This window comes from Vipera berus (genome assembly GCF_964194415.1).
Source record: "Vipera berus genome assembly, chromosome: 1".
Lineage (NCBI taxonomy): Eukaryota > Metazoa > Chordata > Lepidosauria > Squamata > Viperidae > Vipera > Vipera berus.
Window position 1 is genome coordinate 268102827 of NC_138202.1, and position 15314 is coordinate 268118140.

At 42.9% G+C, this 15314-nt stretch overlaps 1 protein-coding gene across 1 annotated transcript in view; it reads right to left on the reverse strand.

Moving 5' to 3' along the window:
- MAP3K5 (mitogen-activated protein kinase kinase kinase 5) overlaps nt 1–12861 on the reverse strand; it is a 123333-nt gene extending 110472 nt beyond the window's left edge. The window contains exons 1-2 of the mRNA XM_081312650.1: nt 12773–12861; nt 10885–11726 (exon numbers count right to left, since the gene is read on the reverse strand). Coding sequence (XP_081168776.1) covers nt 10885–11548 — 664 coding nt within the window. The 5' untranslated portion in view covers nt 11549–11726; nt 12773–12861. The remainder of the gene's footprint in view (nt 1–10884; nt 11727–12772) is intronic.
- Between the last annotated feature and the right edge of the window lie 2453 nt (nt 12862–15314).

Genomic DNA, 15314 nt, shown 5'->3' on the forward strand with positions numbered 1-15314 from the left:
CCAGAAATCCCGAGACAGCCATGCTGGGTCAGGAATTCTGGGAGTTGAAGTCCACGTGTCATAAAAGAGCCAAGGTTGCCTACCCCTGACTTAGACAGCACTTGTTTTAACTAAAGATGTTTAATAATAAGAAGACGACACAGGGGCTAATTCTGGCTGCCTAAGCCTTAAGAACAAATGCACCTAAATTCAAAACTGAGGCAGCAGCAAAGGACAGTCTCTGCAAAGAAGCCTCAAAGAAGCTGAAGACACAGTGCACTGCCGCAAGAAGATTGCAAAAACCGATTGCAAACAACGGCATCACAAAAGTGCACTGGAATATCTGCAAGAAATACTATTTGCCCGGAAGCAAGAACTGGTAGGCCCACAAAATATACAAAGTAATAGATTATCAAAAAGCTACAGTGCTCTGGGACTTCAGAATTCAAACAGCCAAGCCCCTACCACGTAAGACTCCACACTTAACAATTGTTGATAAGAAAGACAAAAAAGTCTGGTAGTACCTGGAACTAGAGAAAGACCGGGAGAAAATCACAAATTGGAAAGACCTGCACATAGTAGTAGAAAAACTCTAGTAAAAAAAAGCAAAGACAGTACCAACAGTAATAGGCACCTTGGGTACAATCCCAAAACATTTGGACCACCACTTGAACACCACGGGCACTGACAAAAGCGTCACCAGTCAATTGCAAAAGATAGCTTTACTAGATATAGCTCACCTCCTGCAATGCTACCTTTTAACACCATCAAGCAACATCTGCATAACTCAGGTCCTTTGGAAAAATTGACAAAAGTGCCATATCCTGCCTAAAAATCTGGCTGACTGTGTGACCAATCGTAACAATAATGTTGCCTGTCCATGTTGATCCTGACCTCGTCCCTTGCTTCCACCCCGTCCACTCATCTGCTTCTTTCTCAAATGATGGTTTGATCCCAGGTGTCCCCTGAAGTCACACTGTCAGCCTTAAAATGCTTCAGCTTCAAAGTCTGGTCTTAGTGGTAACTGTACTTGTAAGTCAACTCCTGTAGGTAGCCAGGAAGGTGGCATTTGAGAAGAAATCGAGAGGCTGTTAAAAAAACCAACGGTTGCAGATATACTTCCGGTGGCTGCGCGGCGCCGGAGACAGCCTTCCCGGGCTGCCCGTGGCTCAGCTGAGTAATTTTCACCCGAAACAGCGCCGATCAGCTGTTCGGGTGAATTTGAAGCCCCCTCATCGGGAGAAGAGGAGGGGGTGAGGCCCCAGGTAGGGGTTGAGTTCTCCGGGGCCGCCTGAGCTTGTTGCTCGGGCGGCTGAAGGATCGAACTCCCCCGTAGCCTGGGTCGCTCCCAGCTGGCCAGCGTCTCTGCTCCGGATTTTTTGGAGCAGAGCCAGGCGTTTGCGACCACCCCTGCCTGAAGGAAGGACTATGGAATAAAAGGAGCAGGCAGAGCGGTACAAGAGGAAAGGATGAAGAGGATTATATTTTACTCTCGAGCTTGATGGACTTTTTTAAACTTAAAGTGAAAGTGCGTCACAAGTGGAAGTAAAAGATGGCGGCTAAACCTCCCTCAAAAACTCTTCGGAGTGCTGGAACTTCTCCGGTGCAACAATCATCATTGCAGGCGTTGCATCCTCCTGATGTATTGACACCGAAGGATCTACAAGATGCTCTTGAAAAACATGCTCAGGTAATTCTGGAATCAATGGGTGATAAATTTGCACGGATGGAGGAGAAATTGGAGAAATTGGAGGAGAGAATGGAAGAGAGGATGGAACAGAAGTTCAGTGTGATGAAGGCAGACATTTTGTCTTCAGTGTATAAAGTGGCTGAATGTGAGGATGAAAAAGTGGAAGATTTGACTCAAAAGAATGCCATATTAGAAGCAAAAGTATTGGAGAATGAAGATTTAAGAGACAAAATGGACAGAGAATTGAGTCTTGCTCAATATTACCAGATGCAGTTTGCTGTTAGAATCAGAGGCTTAAAAGAGAATATTAAGGAAGATCTAAAGCAGCTTATTTCTGAGGCTCTGGAAGTGGTATTGAATCAGCCAGCATCTGAAATAAAGGGAGGCATGGATAAAGTGTTTCGTGTGAATTCATGGATTGCTAGACAGAGAAAGCTGCCTAGAGATGTGGTGGTTTATTTTGTAAAGAGCGAAATTAGAGATGAAGTTATACAAGCTGCCTATGATTCTAAAGTTGTGATTGCTGATCAAGAAGTTTTGGTTCTAAAAGAAATTCCTCCAAAGATTTTAAGGAGAAGGAAGGATTTTACATTTCTTGTGCAAGAGCTCAAACAACGAGATATAAGGTTCAGATGGGAGATCCCAGTTGGGTTGATGGTGATGCATGAAGGTAAAAGGTACCGTTTGGTTACTGTGATGCAGGCGCGTGATTTTTATAATAACGTTTTAAAAGCAACCCCATTATTACTTTTGGAAGCTGCAAAGAGATCTGGAGAAGGAGAACATCAAGAGGTTGAAGATGGACAGACAGAGGAGAACGGTGCTGGAGGAGATCAAGCTACAACTTCTTTGGATGATCTTAGAGAGCAGAGGGTGACGCGTGCTGCTTTAAAACGATTAAAAAATAAAAAATAAAAGAACAAGATCAGCAGATGCCTATGGAACTTTCACAACGTACTTATAGCCAAGCAGTGGGAGGAGCACGGCCTAAAAAAGATAGTCCTATCAGAGCAGCGCTTTAAGAGCTTTGGGATGATATGCATGACAACTAAATTTTTAACTTGGAACGTTAATGGACTAAATTCACCACAGAAGAGGAAGAAAGTTTTTCAATATTTAAAACAATTCAAGATAGATGTTATATGTTTGCAAGAAACGTATATTAGGGTTGTGGATCAAAAGTATTTACTGAACTCAAGGTTGGGTACGCGATTTGTTGCTTCTGCAATGAATAAGAAAAATGGAGTGGTTGTTTATGTTAAAAGTGCTTTAACAGCAGACTTAATTGAAGCAGATAAGCATGGAAGATACGTTATGATAGAGCTGCTGCTAGAAGGCAAAAAGACGCTTTTAGTTGGATTATATGCTCCTAATCAACAACAAGCTGACTTTTTTAGTTTACTTTATACAAAGCTTACCCAGTTGGATTATAAATCTGTTATTTTTATGGGGGATTGGAATGGTGTTTTGGATGTACAGATGGAAAGGCTGGAGCTTTTAAGCGCGTCCCAAGTCATGCTAGATTGCCTAAATCTTTTTTTTTTTTTTGAAATGAAGATTTTATATTAATAGTGTTTGTAGTTATTCTATATGAGCTAGAGAGTGATAGATTTTAGAGTTTACGGTTGTTAGCATGTGGTTGTTTATGATTCTTTTTTTTCTGTTTTTTATACCTTGTACTTAGCTCTGGGAAGTCGGGGGGGGGGAGGGGGGGAGGGGTAAGGAGGGAGGGATAGGGGAGGGGTAGGGGGGTTTGTTAAAGATAAAATGTATGATAAAACTTTTTAATAAAAAAAACAAAAAAAACCAACGGTTGCAGAAGAAACTTCTTGCCCAGAAAGTAAGTTTTATAGAAAGTCTCAGACTAGCCCCATCCCCCAACTTCCTGTGGAGTAAGTGGAAGGGAAAGATACACATAGGGAGACTTGTAAGATTCTCTTTATTATAACCTATATCAAAAAGTGTCATCCTGGTCATCCCATGTTGCATTTATTTCTTGCCATGGCCCATTCCTTCAAGGAGCCATCCATTCATTTTTCATTACAGAAGGTCACGGTACTGCAGAGTTTGAGAACTCCTGCTTTAGCCACCATAACGCTATGGCTATCCAGAAATTATTTTTATAAAATAAATTTTACTCAAATTCAGATTTTTTTAAAAAAAACCCAGAATATTAATGCCTTCACTGTCCATTTTTAATGCAAGTAGATATTTCCTATTGGTGTATTTTGTTGTGCCTCTTGCCCAACACTAGAAGAGAGGTACCTGAAATAATGAACAATTTTATCAATATGTAGGTAGGTTACAATCCTTTAGGTGACCTTTGTTTAACTATCATTGATTTTTATTGATTTCATTTATTAAATTATTCAATTATCATGCCGTTCATCTGCCCTGATTCTCGGTGGCTTTGAAGTTACAACGGCGTTGGACGCACAGTAGTTGCAACCAGTCCTTGAAGTTACGGCTGTCCCAGCTCTCCCTTGGTCACATAATCAAAACTTGGGCACTTGGCAGCCTTCCCACATTTACAAAGACAATATATGCTTCAGTTCCCCCATCTATCTTTGTCCTTCTGCAATCCACCACACCTGCCATCCTGCACTCTGCAGGGACACACACACACACACACACACACCACTGATCTTTGCAATCTTTCTCCTCGCACTGCTTTGCACAGTCCACATTCGGCTGGCCCCTGCCACCCCCACCCCCTGCTGACAGGTGTGTTGCAAAGGCATCTCAGAGGGCTAGCAGCTGCCTTGGCCTGGTCCTCCCTGCCAATGGCAGGAGAAAAAAAGACTGCCCAGCTGGGGCAGTAGATGCAGATGGTGACAAAGTAAGGTAAGGTAAAGGTTCCCCCGCACATGCGTGCTAGTCGTTTCCAACTCTAGGGGCCGGTGTTCATCTCCGTTTCAAAGCCAAAGAGCCAGCGCTTGTCCGAGGACATCTCCATGGTCATATGGCCGGCATGACTAGACGCCAAAGGCGCACGGAACGCTGTTACCTTCCCACCGTAGTGGTCCCTATTTTTCTACTTGCATTTTTACGTGCTTTCGAACTGCTAGGTTGACAGAAGCTGGGATGAGTAACAGGCGCTCACTCTGTTACGCGGCACTCAGGATTTGACCCGCCAAACTGCCAACATCTGATCGACAAGCTCAGCATCCTAACCCACTGAGCCACCGTGTCCGGTGACAAAGTACAGGCAGCCAAAAAGGCAGAGATGAGGGAAACAAGTGAATGGAGCATTAAAGTTGAGCCAAGCGTGTAGCATGGCGGCAGAGCCAAAGGGAGCTCACCAGGCCTAACTGGAGAGGAGGTAGGTCAGGAGAAGCATGATGTTGTTGCCAACGGTGTTGCAGTCCTCTCCTAATGAATGCAACCAGGATGAACTGAACTGTTGCAGTCACATGATTGTTTCACCTAACGGTCACTTCACTAAGTGACCAGAATTTCAGTATCAATTAGGGTTGTTAAGCAACAACTGCCTGTAGCCCAGCACTTCTCAGCCTGTGGTCCACAACAGTGCTGCAAGTGGACTAGGAGAAGCTAATACATCAATAACATAATAGCGCAGAATTTTAATGTATAATATTCAAATAAGATTTTATGTATTTTTTAGTTATTGTCCCATCTTTATAATTTTCTACAAATAACTCAAATACGTTATGAACATATTCATAACACATCTTCCTCCTATTTTCTCCACAACAACAACAATTCTGTGAGGTGAATTCGGCTGAGAGAGAGTGGCTGGCTGGAGATCTCTTAGCTGGCTTCCATGGCTAAGGTGGGACTAAAATTCACAGTTTCCCACTTTCTAATCTGGTGCCTTAACCACTAGACTAAACTGGCTCTCTAATTTTGGTTCATAATTTATTTTATCTGCTAAGTCAATATGTAAAAGGTTTGATCGTGTTAATCTTTTGCAGCAAGAATCTTTAAAAAACTAAGGTTACTGTTGCCTAGGTTTTAGTAGATCCCAGCCTATTTCTTCCAGACATCTGATCAAATAAATTGTAATCCTTGGTTATATAATAAATAAATGCCAAAATAGTTCTTATTTTTACATAAATATAAGATGCAATGAATCTAAAGAGTAGTGCTTTTTCACAACATTGATATGAACACGACACTCCACGGTATCAAACTATGCAATCTGAGTACGGGAATCCAAATCTGCATCAAGGAAAAATCTGGGATTGTTGCTGCAGTCATCAGGGAAAAAAAATCAGCCTTTTTTGTACCAAAGAATAAGATTACTGAAACATTTAAACTACTGAAGGCTTTTTTTTTGTCACTGCCCCACCCATCATAATAAAGATAACCATCAAAACTGGGCAGAACAATTGTCTCCAACCTGGCCCCCAGAATGTCACTTTTCGTCACTGTAACATTCATTTAAATGTTTATTTACTGCCTTTATGTCCTGCAGCTCTCAGCATTTCACATGAAATAAGGAAAATTAAAACACTCAAGTAATATTAAAATATCTGTTAAATAGTTAAATTATAAATTCACAAAACAAGCACACAACACAATTTTCCTGCAAGCAATGGGGGGGGGGAGAGAAGGGGGGAGGAGGAATAACACAATAGTGAAATACGATGAAGAAAAAAATGAAAAGTTTGTTGGATAATCATTTAAAATTAAATAATATTTACTCTAGAAATGACTCTGACAGACTAGAGGTCATTTGGAACATGAGCTTTTATTTGGGAGAGAAATATTAACAAGGAGTCAATTGAGTGTCACGTAAATGGACTCTGACTAATACAATAGGACTCTTTAAAATCCTTCCCATTCTGTTCTGAAGGGTTTCCTAGTATTCTAAAAAAGATCTGAGGATACAAGGACCTACAGGCAGGGAAGATATTTGTCTTGCCAGCTCTGTCCACCCTATCAGAAGAAGCCAAGTTGGATACCACGATTGTCACTCTTTGCTGGTTTATACATCCCAACAAGCCAGAATTTTCTGAAGGGTGGCTGATGAGGACAGGAAATCTGTCCAATCTGTCTCAATTGACCAGGAGGTATTGAACAAATCAGACAGCTTCTGACTATAACATTTTTACCATGGAATTTGGACTGCAATTCTTAGCTTGTGGTTCCTGTAAAAATGGAAATCTAAGCCACAGTTTGTTTGGAAGCTTAAGGGTTTGCCTTAATATAACATTCTGGACTGGGATATAATGTAAAAGAACTGTAATGAGAGATTCCTGGGTTCATTTAGCAATTCTCTAATTGTGGAGGAAAGGCAACATGCCTTAGCATATTTACTCTATGCCAGTAAGCCAGCATTCAAAAGGCTGAGCAATTGTAAGATCTTATTATCCACCATTCTTTCTTTGTCTGCATAAGCAAGACTGTTGTAGGACAGAAACAGATACTATTACTTTCCTGTTTAGCACATCTGGGTGTACATACACAGGCTCAGAGCACAATGACTGTGGTACAATGAACCTACAGTTACAGTGGGCCTGAACAGGTCTGAGGGGATTGAAGCAATTAAGCATATCCTGGCAGAAGCCAACCTATATTCAACATATTTTTAAAAGTTTATTTGTGAAATGTCCATGCTGCTTCTCTTGAAAGGCGGTAACAGCGTACAAAGAGCAATGCTGAAATAGCCAATGTAAACAATACAAAACTACAATAAAACCTAAAAGATTATATTGTTTTATACTAACAATTACACATCTGGCACTAGCAATTTTACACCGGTCCTGTCAAAAAGGCCACGTGTGGAACAGCCGCGCTTTTACAAGCTTCCAGAATGTGATGGGAGTGAGGAGTTTGGAGCCCTCACAACGTTTAGTAGATGGGAACATTCAACAATCATTTTCCATTCACTCAGATAGGGTGGCAGAATCTATTTGGAACAGGCAATCTCCTACCATCAGCACCTTGAACTGATTTGGAAAAATACCCAGGTACCTAATGCAGCTCCCACAACAGTGGCATTTCACTGTAATAGCATGACTGTGTCTTGAGCGTACAAGCTGTTGCATTTTGCACCGCCTGAAGCTTCCAGGTGGTTTTCAAGAGCAGCCTCGGGCAAAGCAAACTGCAGTAATCCATGAGGAAGATCATTACAGCATAACTGCTCCACTTCTAAATAAGATCGCAACTGGCGTATCAGCTGGAGCTGGCCAAAGGCCCTCCTGACTGACCACAGAACATTTGCTTTTTGCTGTGAGTCCAGGAGGATCTTCAGACAGGAAGACTATTCTCCATGGGAGGACATAACCTTATTAAAATTCCAAGATGACATATTTTCGGAATCAAAGGACCTTGGAGTGAATAACCACTTGACCTTCCTTGCCTTGAGCCTAAGCTTCTTTCTCTAGGTATATACAAACACTAACAACCTCCGGGCTACGGGCTCTATATCACATGATAAGAGTTCCCGAAGGCCAGACCTGTCCCACCGAATGATCACTGTCTGGACCTACCCTTCCATGAAGATGTAGAATCACCATCACACAACACTTCCAACTCCTCAATCCTCACAGATTAGAAAGATTCACAAGTAAGACTGATGCAGTTTCAATCATGAGCCCAGGCCAGAAGGTTTCAAGCCAGGTATGTGGTGAAACAGCCACTAGGCAGGATCACATCACAAATAAAACCTAAGCTGGATATGTCCAGCCCATGTATTACAAGAGATACATGAATAAGGCCAAAGGGAAAACAGCATCTAGGACAGGGGTAGGCAACCTTGGCTCTTTTATGACTCATGGACTTCAACTCTCAGAATTCCTGAGCCAGCTTGGCTGGCTCAGGAATTCTGGGAGTTGAAGTCCATGAGTCATAAAAGAGCCAAGGTTGCCTACCCCTGATCTAGGATAACTGAGATGGATACATTAATTCTGAAGAGAAAAAAACAGCTTTATGGCTTCTAGCAAAATCCTGCACAGAATAAGTTATACCCAGAGATTTCCTGTCCAGACACCTATCAACAAATGACCTATTTTGCCTTTGTTTACTGTCCTGAACCAGCTGCCACTGGAATTGGCCGATTCCCATATTCAAACCACGAAAACAGAGGGGGGGGAGAATTCAAAACATGACAGAACAAGAGTCCTTATTCCACCTTTCACAGACGCTGAAAGACAAATTTCAGCTTGCCTGAGGACTAGCATGAGCTTCCTTATAAGCCACGAGGAAAGCAGGAAGTATGTCACATTCTGCCTGCCTCAGGACTTCGATCAAACTTAAGCACAGTTTCAAGAGCAGAGGTCCAGCTTGACTAGGGCAATGAAGACAGTAGGTCCTTGTATGAGGCTGGAGAATGCAGCTCCTTCATTAGAAACATAACCATAAGGACCCGGATAGGAATAAAAGCTGAAGGTTAAAGAATTAAATAGCGACATTGACTAGATATTTAATTTAAGCTTCTAATTTTATTTTACATACGCTAACAAATCCATCACCTGGTCATCTTTAATGCATGTACAGGTAGACCTCTACTTACAACAGTTCCTTTAGTGAGCGTACGAAGTTACAACGGCACTGAAAAAAGACCAATTTCCACACTTAGGACTTGCAGCATTCCCATGATCATGTGATTTAGATTTGGATGCTTGGCCACTGGTTCAGAGTTATGACCGTTGCAGTGTCCCGGGGTCATGTGATCATCTTTTGCAATCTTCTGACAAGCAAAGTCAATGGGGAAGCCAAACTCACTTAACAACCGCGTTACTAACTTAACAACTGCGGCGATTCACTTAAGAAATGTGGCAAGAAAAGTCGTAAAATTAACCATTTTTTTCCCCTTAGCAACACAATTGGGCTCAACTGTGACTGTAAGTCGAGGACTACCTGTACTGCATTTAAAGGAAATCTCTTCAATAACTAACACAATGTCTGTTTTAAAATGAATGTATTCCTACGCCTACAGATGACATTTAGGTTGAAGCTTTGGAAGCTGGCTATTGTGAGATAGAAGAAAAAGGATTCTCTCTTGCTTTCACTTTATTTAATAGCAGTTTTCACAAATGGGCTTATATATATATATATATATATATATATATATATATATATATATATATATATATATATATATATATATATATATATATATATAAGGTAAAGGTAAAGGTTCCCCCGCACATGCGTGCTAGTCGTTTCCGACTCTAGGGGCCGGTGCTCATCTCCGTTTCAAAGCCGAAGAGCCAGCGCTTGTCCGAGGACGTCTCCGTGGTCATGTGGCCGGCATGACTAGACGCCAAAGGCGCACGGAACGCTGTTACCTTCCCACCGTAGTGGTCCCTATTTTTCTACTTGCATTTTTACGTGCTTTCGAACTGCTAGGTTGGCAGAAGCTGGGACGGGTAACAGGCGCTCACTCTGTTACGCGGCACTCGGGATTTGAACCGCCAAACTGCCGACCTTCTGATCGACAAGCTCAGCGTCCTAACCCACTGAGCCACCGCGTCCCTAGATATATATATATATATATATATATATATATATATATATATATATATATATATATATATATATATATATATATATATATATATATATATATATATATATATATACATATATATATATATATATATATATATATATATATATATATATATATATATATATACATATATATATATATATATATATATATATACATACATACATACATACATACATACATATATATATATATATATATATATATACACACATACATACATACTTGTTCAAGTGGAAGGAAGCTATTTGTAAGAGAACCCATCAGAAAGCCCGACCACTTTTATATATTACTTCTGGTCATTGGTCTTTTAGTTCTGCATTAAAAAAATGCATGTGTCAAATACAGGTATTGCTCTGAGATGAGTTGAATAAATAGGCAGCAGCAAACCAAGGTCTGTTGCCACGGACCTTTTTACACTTTTGTGTCAAAAACAGAAATTGACTCAGAATATTTAAGGATACCTTCTGGAGGCGCTCAAGACCTTCTATGACGTTATTATGTACAGACTCAGAATAATGACCAATACCTAACCGTGACATACGTTGGAAACATTTGGAAGACCCGAGAGAGAAGAGCATTTGTCCCTGAGCTATTCGGTTGCCAAGCCGGCGGTGTGCAACCTGGCAAACCCAGTTTCCTAAGCTCCCTTTGCGTCTAAATGAGCTTATGGCCACTGGGCCATCGGCACAAACCATTAGGTCCTACACCCCGTGAGAAACCAGCGACTCACCCGCGTTGTAGAAGCGGTCGAGCACGGATGTCTCCCCAAAGTCGAGCTTGCCGAAGTGCAGAGTTTGCAGGTCGGCGCCAACTGCCTCGGACGCTTCCTTCAGGCTCTGCAGGGCCCCGCTCTCCGCCGCCTGCAGCAACCCTGGACTTGCCTCATTGATCACGTACGACACTGTGGTCTGCCGGCTGCTACCACCACCCACACCGCTTTTGGCTCGATTTGTTGTGTCTGTGGCCAGACAGGAGGTGCTACTATCCTCATTCCAAAAAGTGCCGGCCGGTGGGGCACCCGGGCTGGCCGAGAACCCGTGGACCATTTCCTCACTTGCTGCAGGAGCTCTCCTATTGAGCCCGTCTTCGTACAGCAGCGGGCAACCCCCGCCAATCATGCTTGGCACGGAGAAGCTAATAATTTCTCCTTCGCTCCTGTTGCTCATGCCGACGGGGCTTTGCAGTGGCGTCTCTCTCGGCCTTCGACTCTCCTCCCTACGATGGGCTTTCACGTGGATGCTGCCATTGCCTCCAGACCTGTTTTCCTCGGCTGACGGGTATGTCTGCAAGATCCTGCCTACTTGGAAACTGGGCGGGAGGGAAGGGAGCCCTTCTTTGGTCTCAGGCTGCAGAGCTGATGGTGGCAGCGAAGACAGCGTGACTTCCTCCGGCATTTGCCAGCGCCACCATTGGGCACTCCTCTCTGGAGCTCATGAGCCTCGGTAATGTTGCAGCCTTAAAAAGACGCGCAATCTCGTTTGCAAACCTGCCTCTTCTTGACCAGTTTCGACCCAGTTCGGAGAGTCTCTTCCCAAGATGCTAGGCAGCGGCCATTTCCCCTGAGAGCCTCGGCTGATGAAAAGACAAGAGCAGGACACGGTCACTTCTTGCATTGCTACAACCCTCAGCAAGCTGCTAGCAGCCCGCCCAAAGCAAGCCCTGCCTTTCCACCTCAGCCACGCCCCCTGCCCAATACAGGTAGTCCCCAAGGTAGGAGGAGCCTAACAGAGCCTGCCCATTAGGCTCATAATCGTCAAATGAATCAGACTCAATATTACAACATTTTAAAATCAAACTCATTAATGGGTCGTGAAATGAACGAAAATTTGATTTACTATTTCCTCCGATGGCTGCCAGAACTGAGAGATTTTTCTCGCCGCTGCTGCAGGCTGTTTCCAGTTTCAGTAACCACAGTATGGTAAACTGCCTTCCAAGCAAGCAGTAGGCTTTTTTTTAAAAAAAAAACAACCCATTTTTTGGCTAGGCAGAGGTGGGGGGGAGGCGAACTACGATTGCAGCTGCCACTAAAGTAATTAGCTTAAGGTCTCCAGGAGTTTACAGAAATCTCCGATTGCTTTTAAACACACACACACACACACACACACACGGGCTATTAGCTTAAGCATCTTCAACCAGGCATGCAGAGGGAGATGGGGATGGAGTTTCCAGAACTGTTGGCTTGCAACAGTAACTGAGATGGAAGGGACCTTGAGGTCATCTAGTCTAACCCACTGCTCTCACAAGAGAGTACGCTACTGTACTGTATTTCTGATAAATGCCTATCCAGTCTCTTCTTAAAAGCCTCCAGTGAGGGAACAGCCACAACTTCTGGAAGCAATTTAAATGTTTAAACCTTTAAAAAACAAAAACAACACACACACACACACACACACTGCCACCCTCTCCAGGCAGAATCTCTGGTGGGTCTATGCTAGGGAGAGGAGACAGCAGTAGCCACATGCTATAAGTTTCAGGCAAACGCAAACAAACAAACAATCAATCTTGCAAAGTACTGTACTTACAAAACGCAATCAAAAGCAGAGCATTTCCCCCAAAGGGATTACAAAAAAACAACAACAACACGGCACAGTACTAAAGAATATTTTTAAAATACTCACAGAAGTAATTCTAGCTCTCTACCGTACCGCAGTCCTTAAGCCCAGCAAGCAGCAGATCTTCCACGCAGCTCCAGGAAAAATGATCAGTCCTGCCGGCTGCAAAAAATCACCGGATGGTTTTGGCCATGTGACCAGGCACACACAAAAAAAAACCCCAAAAAAACCACACACCACCCACTTCCGCAGCAGCCAAGACTGAATCCAAGTCACATGGCTACAGAGGCCTGCTTCTGATCGCAATTTTGAATTTCTAATGTAAGTACCCTGTCTGAATAACCTCGATTGTTGTTGTTTTTTGGTGAAATCTCGCTAAATAAACGCTCCTATCTGGGGGGAGGGGTTACCTTTAGTGCAGGGGTAGGCAACCTCGGCTCTTTTATGACTCATGGACTTCAACTCCCAGAATTCCTTTGTTGAAGTCCATGAGTCATAAAAGAGCCGAGGTTGCCTACCCCTGCTTTAAAAGCATAGCTGGCTCAGGAATTCTGGGAGTTGAAGTCCATGAGTCATAAAAGAGCCGAGGTTGCCTACCCCTGCTTTAAAAGCATAGCTGGCTCAGGAATTCTGGGAGTTGAAGTCCATGAGTCATAAAAGAGCAGAAGGTTGCCTACCCCTGCTTTAAAAGCATAGCTGGCTCAGGAATTCTGGGAGTTGAAGTCCATGAGTCATAAAAGAGCCGAGGTTGCCTACCCCTGCTTTAAAAGCATAGCTGGCTCAGGAATTCTGGGAGTTGAAGTCCATGAGTCATAAAAGAGCAGAAGGTTGCCTACCCCTGCTTTAAAAGCATAGCTGGCTCAGGAATTCTGGGAGTTGAAGTCCATGAGTCATAAAAGAGCCGAGGTTGCCTACCCCTGCTTTAAAAGCATAGCTGGCTCAGGAATTCTGGGAGTTGAAGTCCATGAGTCATAAAAGAGCAGAAGGTTGCCTACCCCTGCTTTAAAAGCATAGCTGGCTCAGGAATTCTGGGAGTTGAAGTCCATGAGTCATAAAAGAGCAGAAGGTTGCCTACCCCTGCTTTAAAAGCATAGCTGGCTCAGGAATTCTGGGAGTTGAAGTCCATGAGTCATAAAAGAGCCGAGGTTGCCTACCCCTGCTTTAGTGGAAGGAGCTGCGCGTTCCTGCGCTGGGAAATCTCGGGAGTGCGAAAGTTTTGGTAAAGAGTCGTTGCGGCAATGAAAGTGGAAAAAACAAACAAAACAAAACCCCTTTACGCTGCTATACTGTATTGTATGGCGCCCTCTGCTGTTCCGCTCTTCACTTATTGCACGAATATTTCATTTTTCTCAGTGACAAGCCATCCCAGCCAGCCCTTTGGATATAAATTCTGTTATTTATTATATAGGCAGGGCTTTTTTTTCCTCATAGAACGCTCAGAACGGAGTTCCGGCACCTTTTTTTGGATGGAACCTTGTAGGGTAAGGCAAGGCGGGTTGTATGACATGCGTGAGTTCCGGCACCTTTTTCTTTTTACAAAAAAAGCACTGTATATAGGTAATGTATATCTTTGCAGTTTGGCATAGTGGTTAAAGGCAGAGGACATATATCGGGAGGCTGCGGGTTCTAGTTCCTGCCTTAGGCACAAAGCCAGCTGCGTGGACCTTGGGCCAGCGACTATAATTTGTCTTGTGTGATTGCCAGGAATCAAGACTGACTGAAAGACACAGAGCAGGGAGGGACCCAGGCTCAGTTCCTAGGATTTTCAGGAAGAATTGGGAAAGTTCCTCATTGGAAAAGGCAGGGAAATACCCAGTTACTGATTCTGAGCTTGATAAGCCAGAAGCTGGGAAATTCTAGGATTGGATGCAAAAATAAAAATGTAACGTGACTACAGAAGAAAAGGAAATAGATCCAGACGAAGAAAGAAGGGGCTTTCTTCTGGAGTTCAATCATGAAAATGCAAGGAAGAGAGGGCAGTGACCAGAGAAACTGTTCTGATATTATTGCAGTTGTGAAAGCCATCTTCTGAGTGGCTGTTGTGTGCCTACGTGGTGAATAACTGCTTCTTGGTAAGTAGAATCTGTGAGTCAAATACAAGGCAGCCAGGTTCCACAAAAATGAGATGAGAACATAGCAGAACAAGGATTGCTACCAGAAATTTGTTTGGAGAGTTTTTCCTCTTTAAATCAACACTATGTATTAGTCACTAATACATTAGTGGGTAAAAAACAACAACTGAGCTTGTCACAACATTAAAAGCACAAGTATAGAAAGGGGTGGATTTCTGGCCGTTATTCTTGTGAAAAGACTTTGGTGTAGTAGTTGATTAGAAATGGAATAAGAGTCAGCAGGATAATACAGTTGCAAAAACCTCCAATACTATTTTAGGTTGTAATCAACAATAGTATATTTGGGGAGACCTAATTACTATAGGTAGTCTTTGACTTATGGCCATTCGTTTAACAACCATTAAAAGTTATGAGAGTGCTTAGAAAAGTGACTCGTGACTGATCCTTATACTTACAACCATCAATCACAGCGTCCCCAGAGTCATGTAATCAAAATTCAGGCGGTTGGCAAGTGCCGTGTATTTCCAATGGTTGCA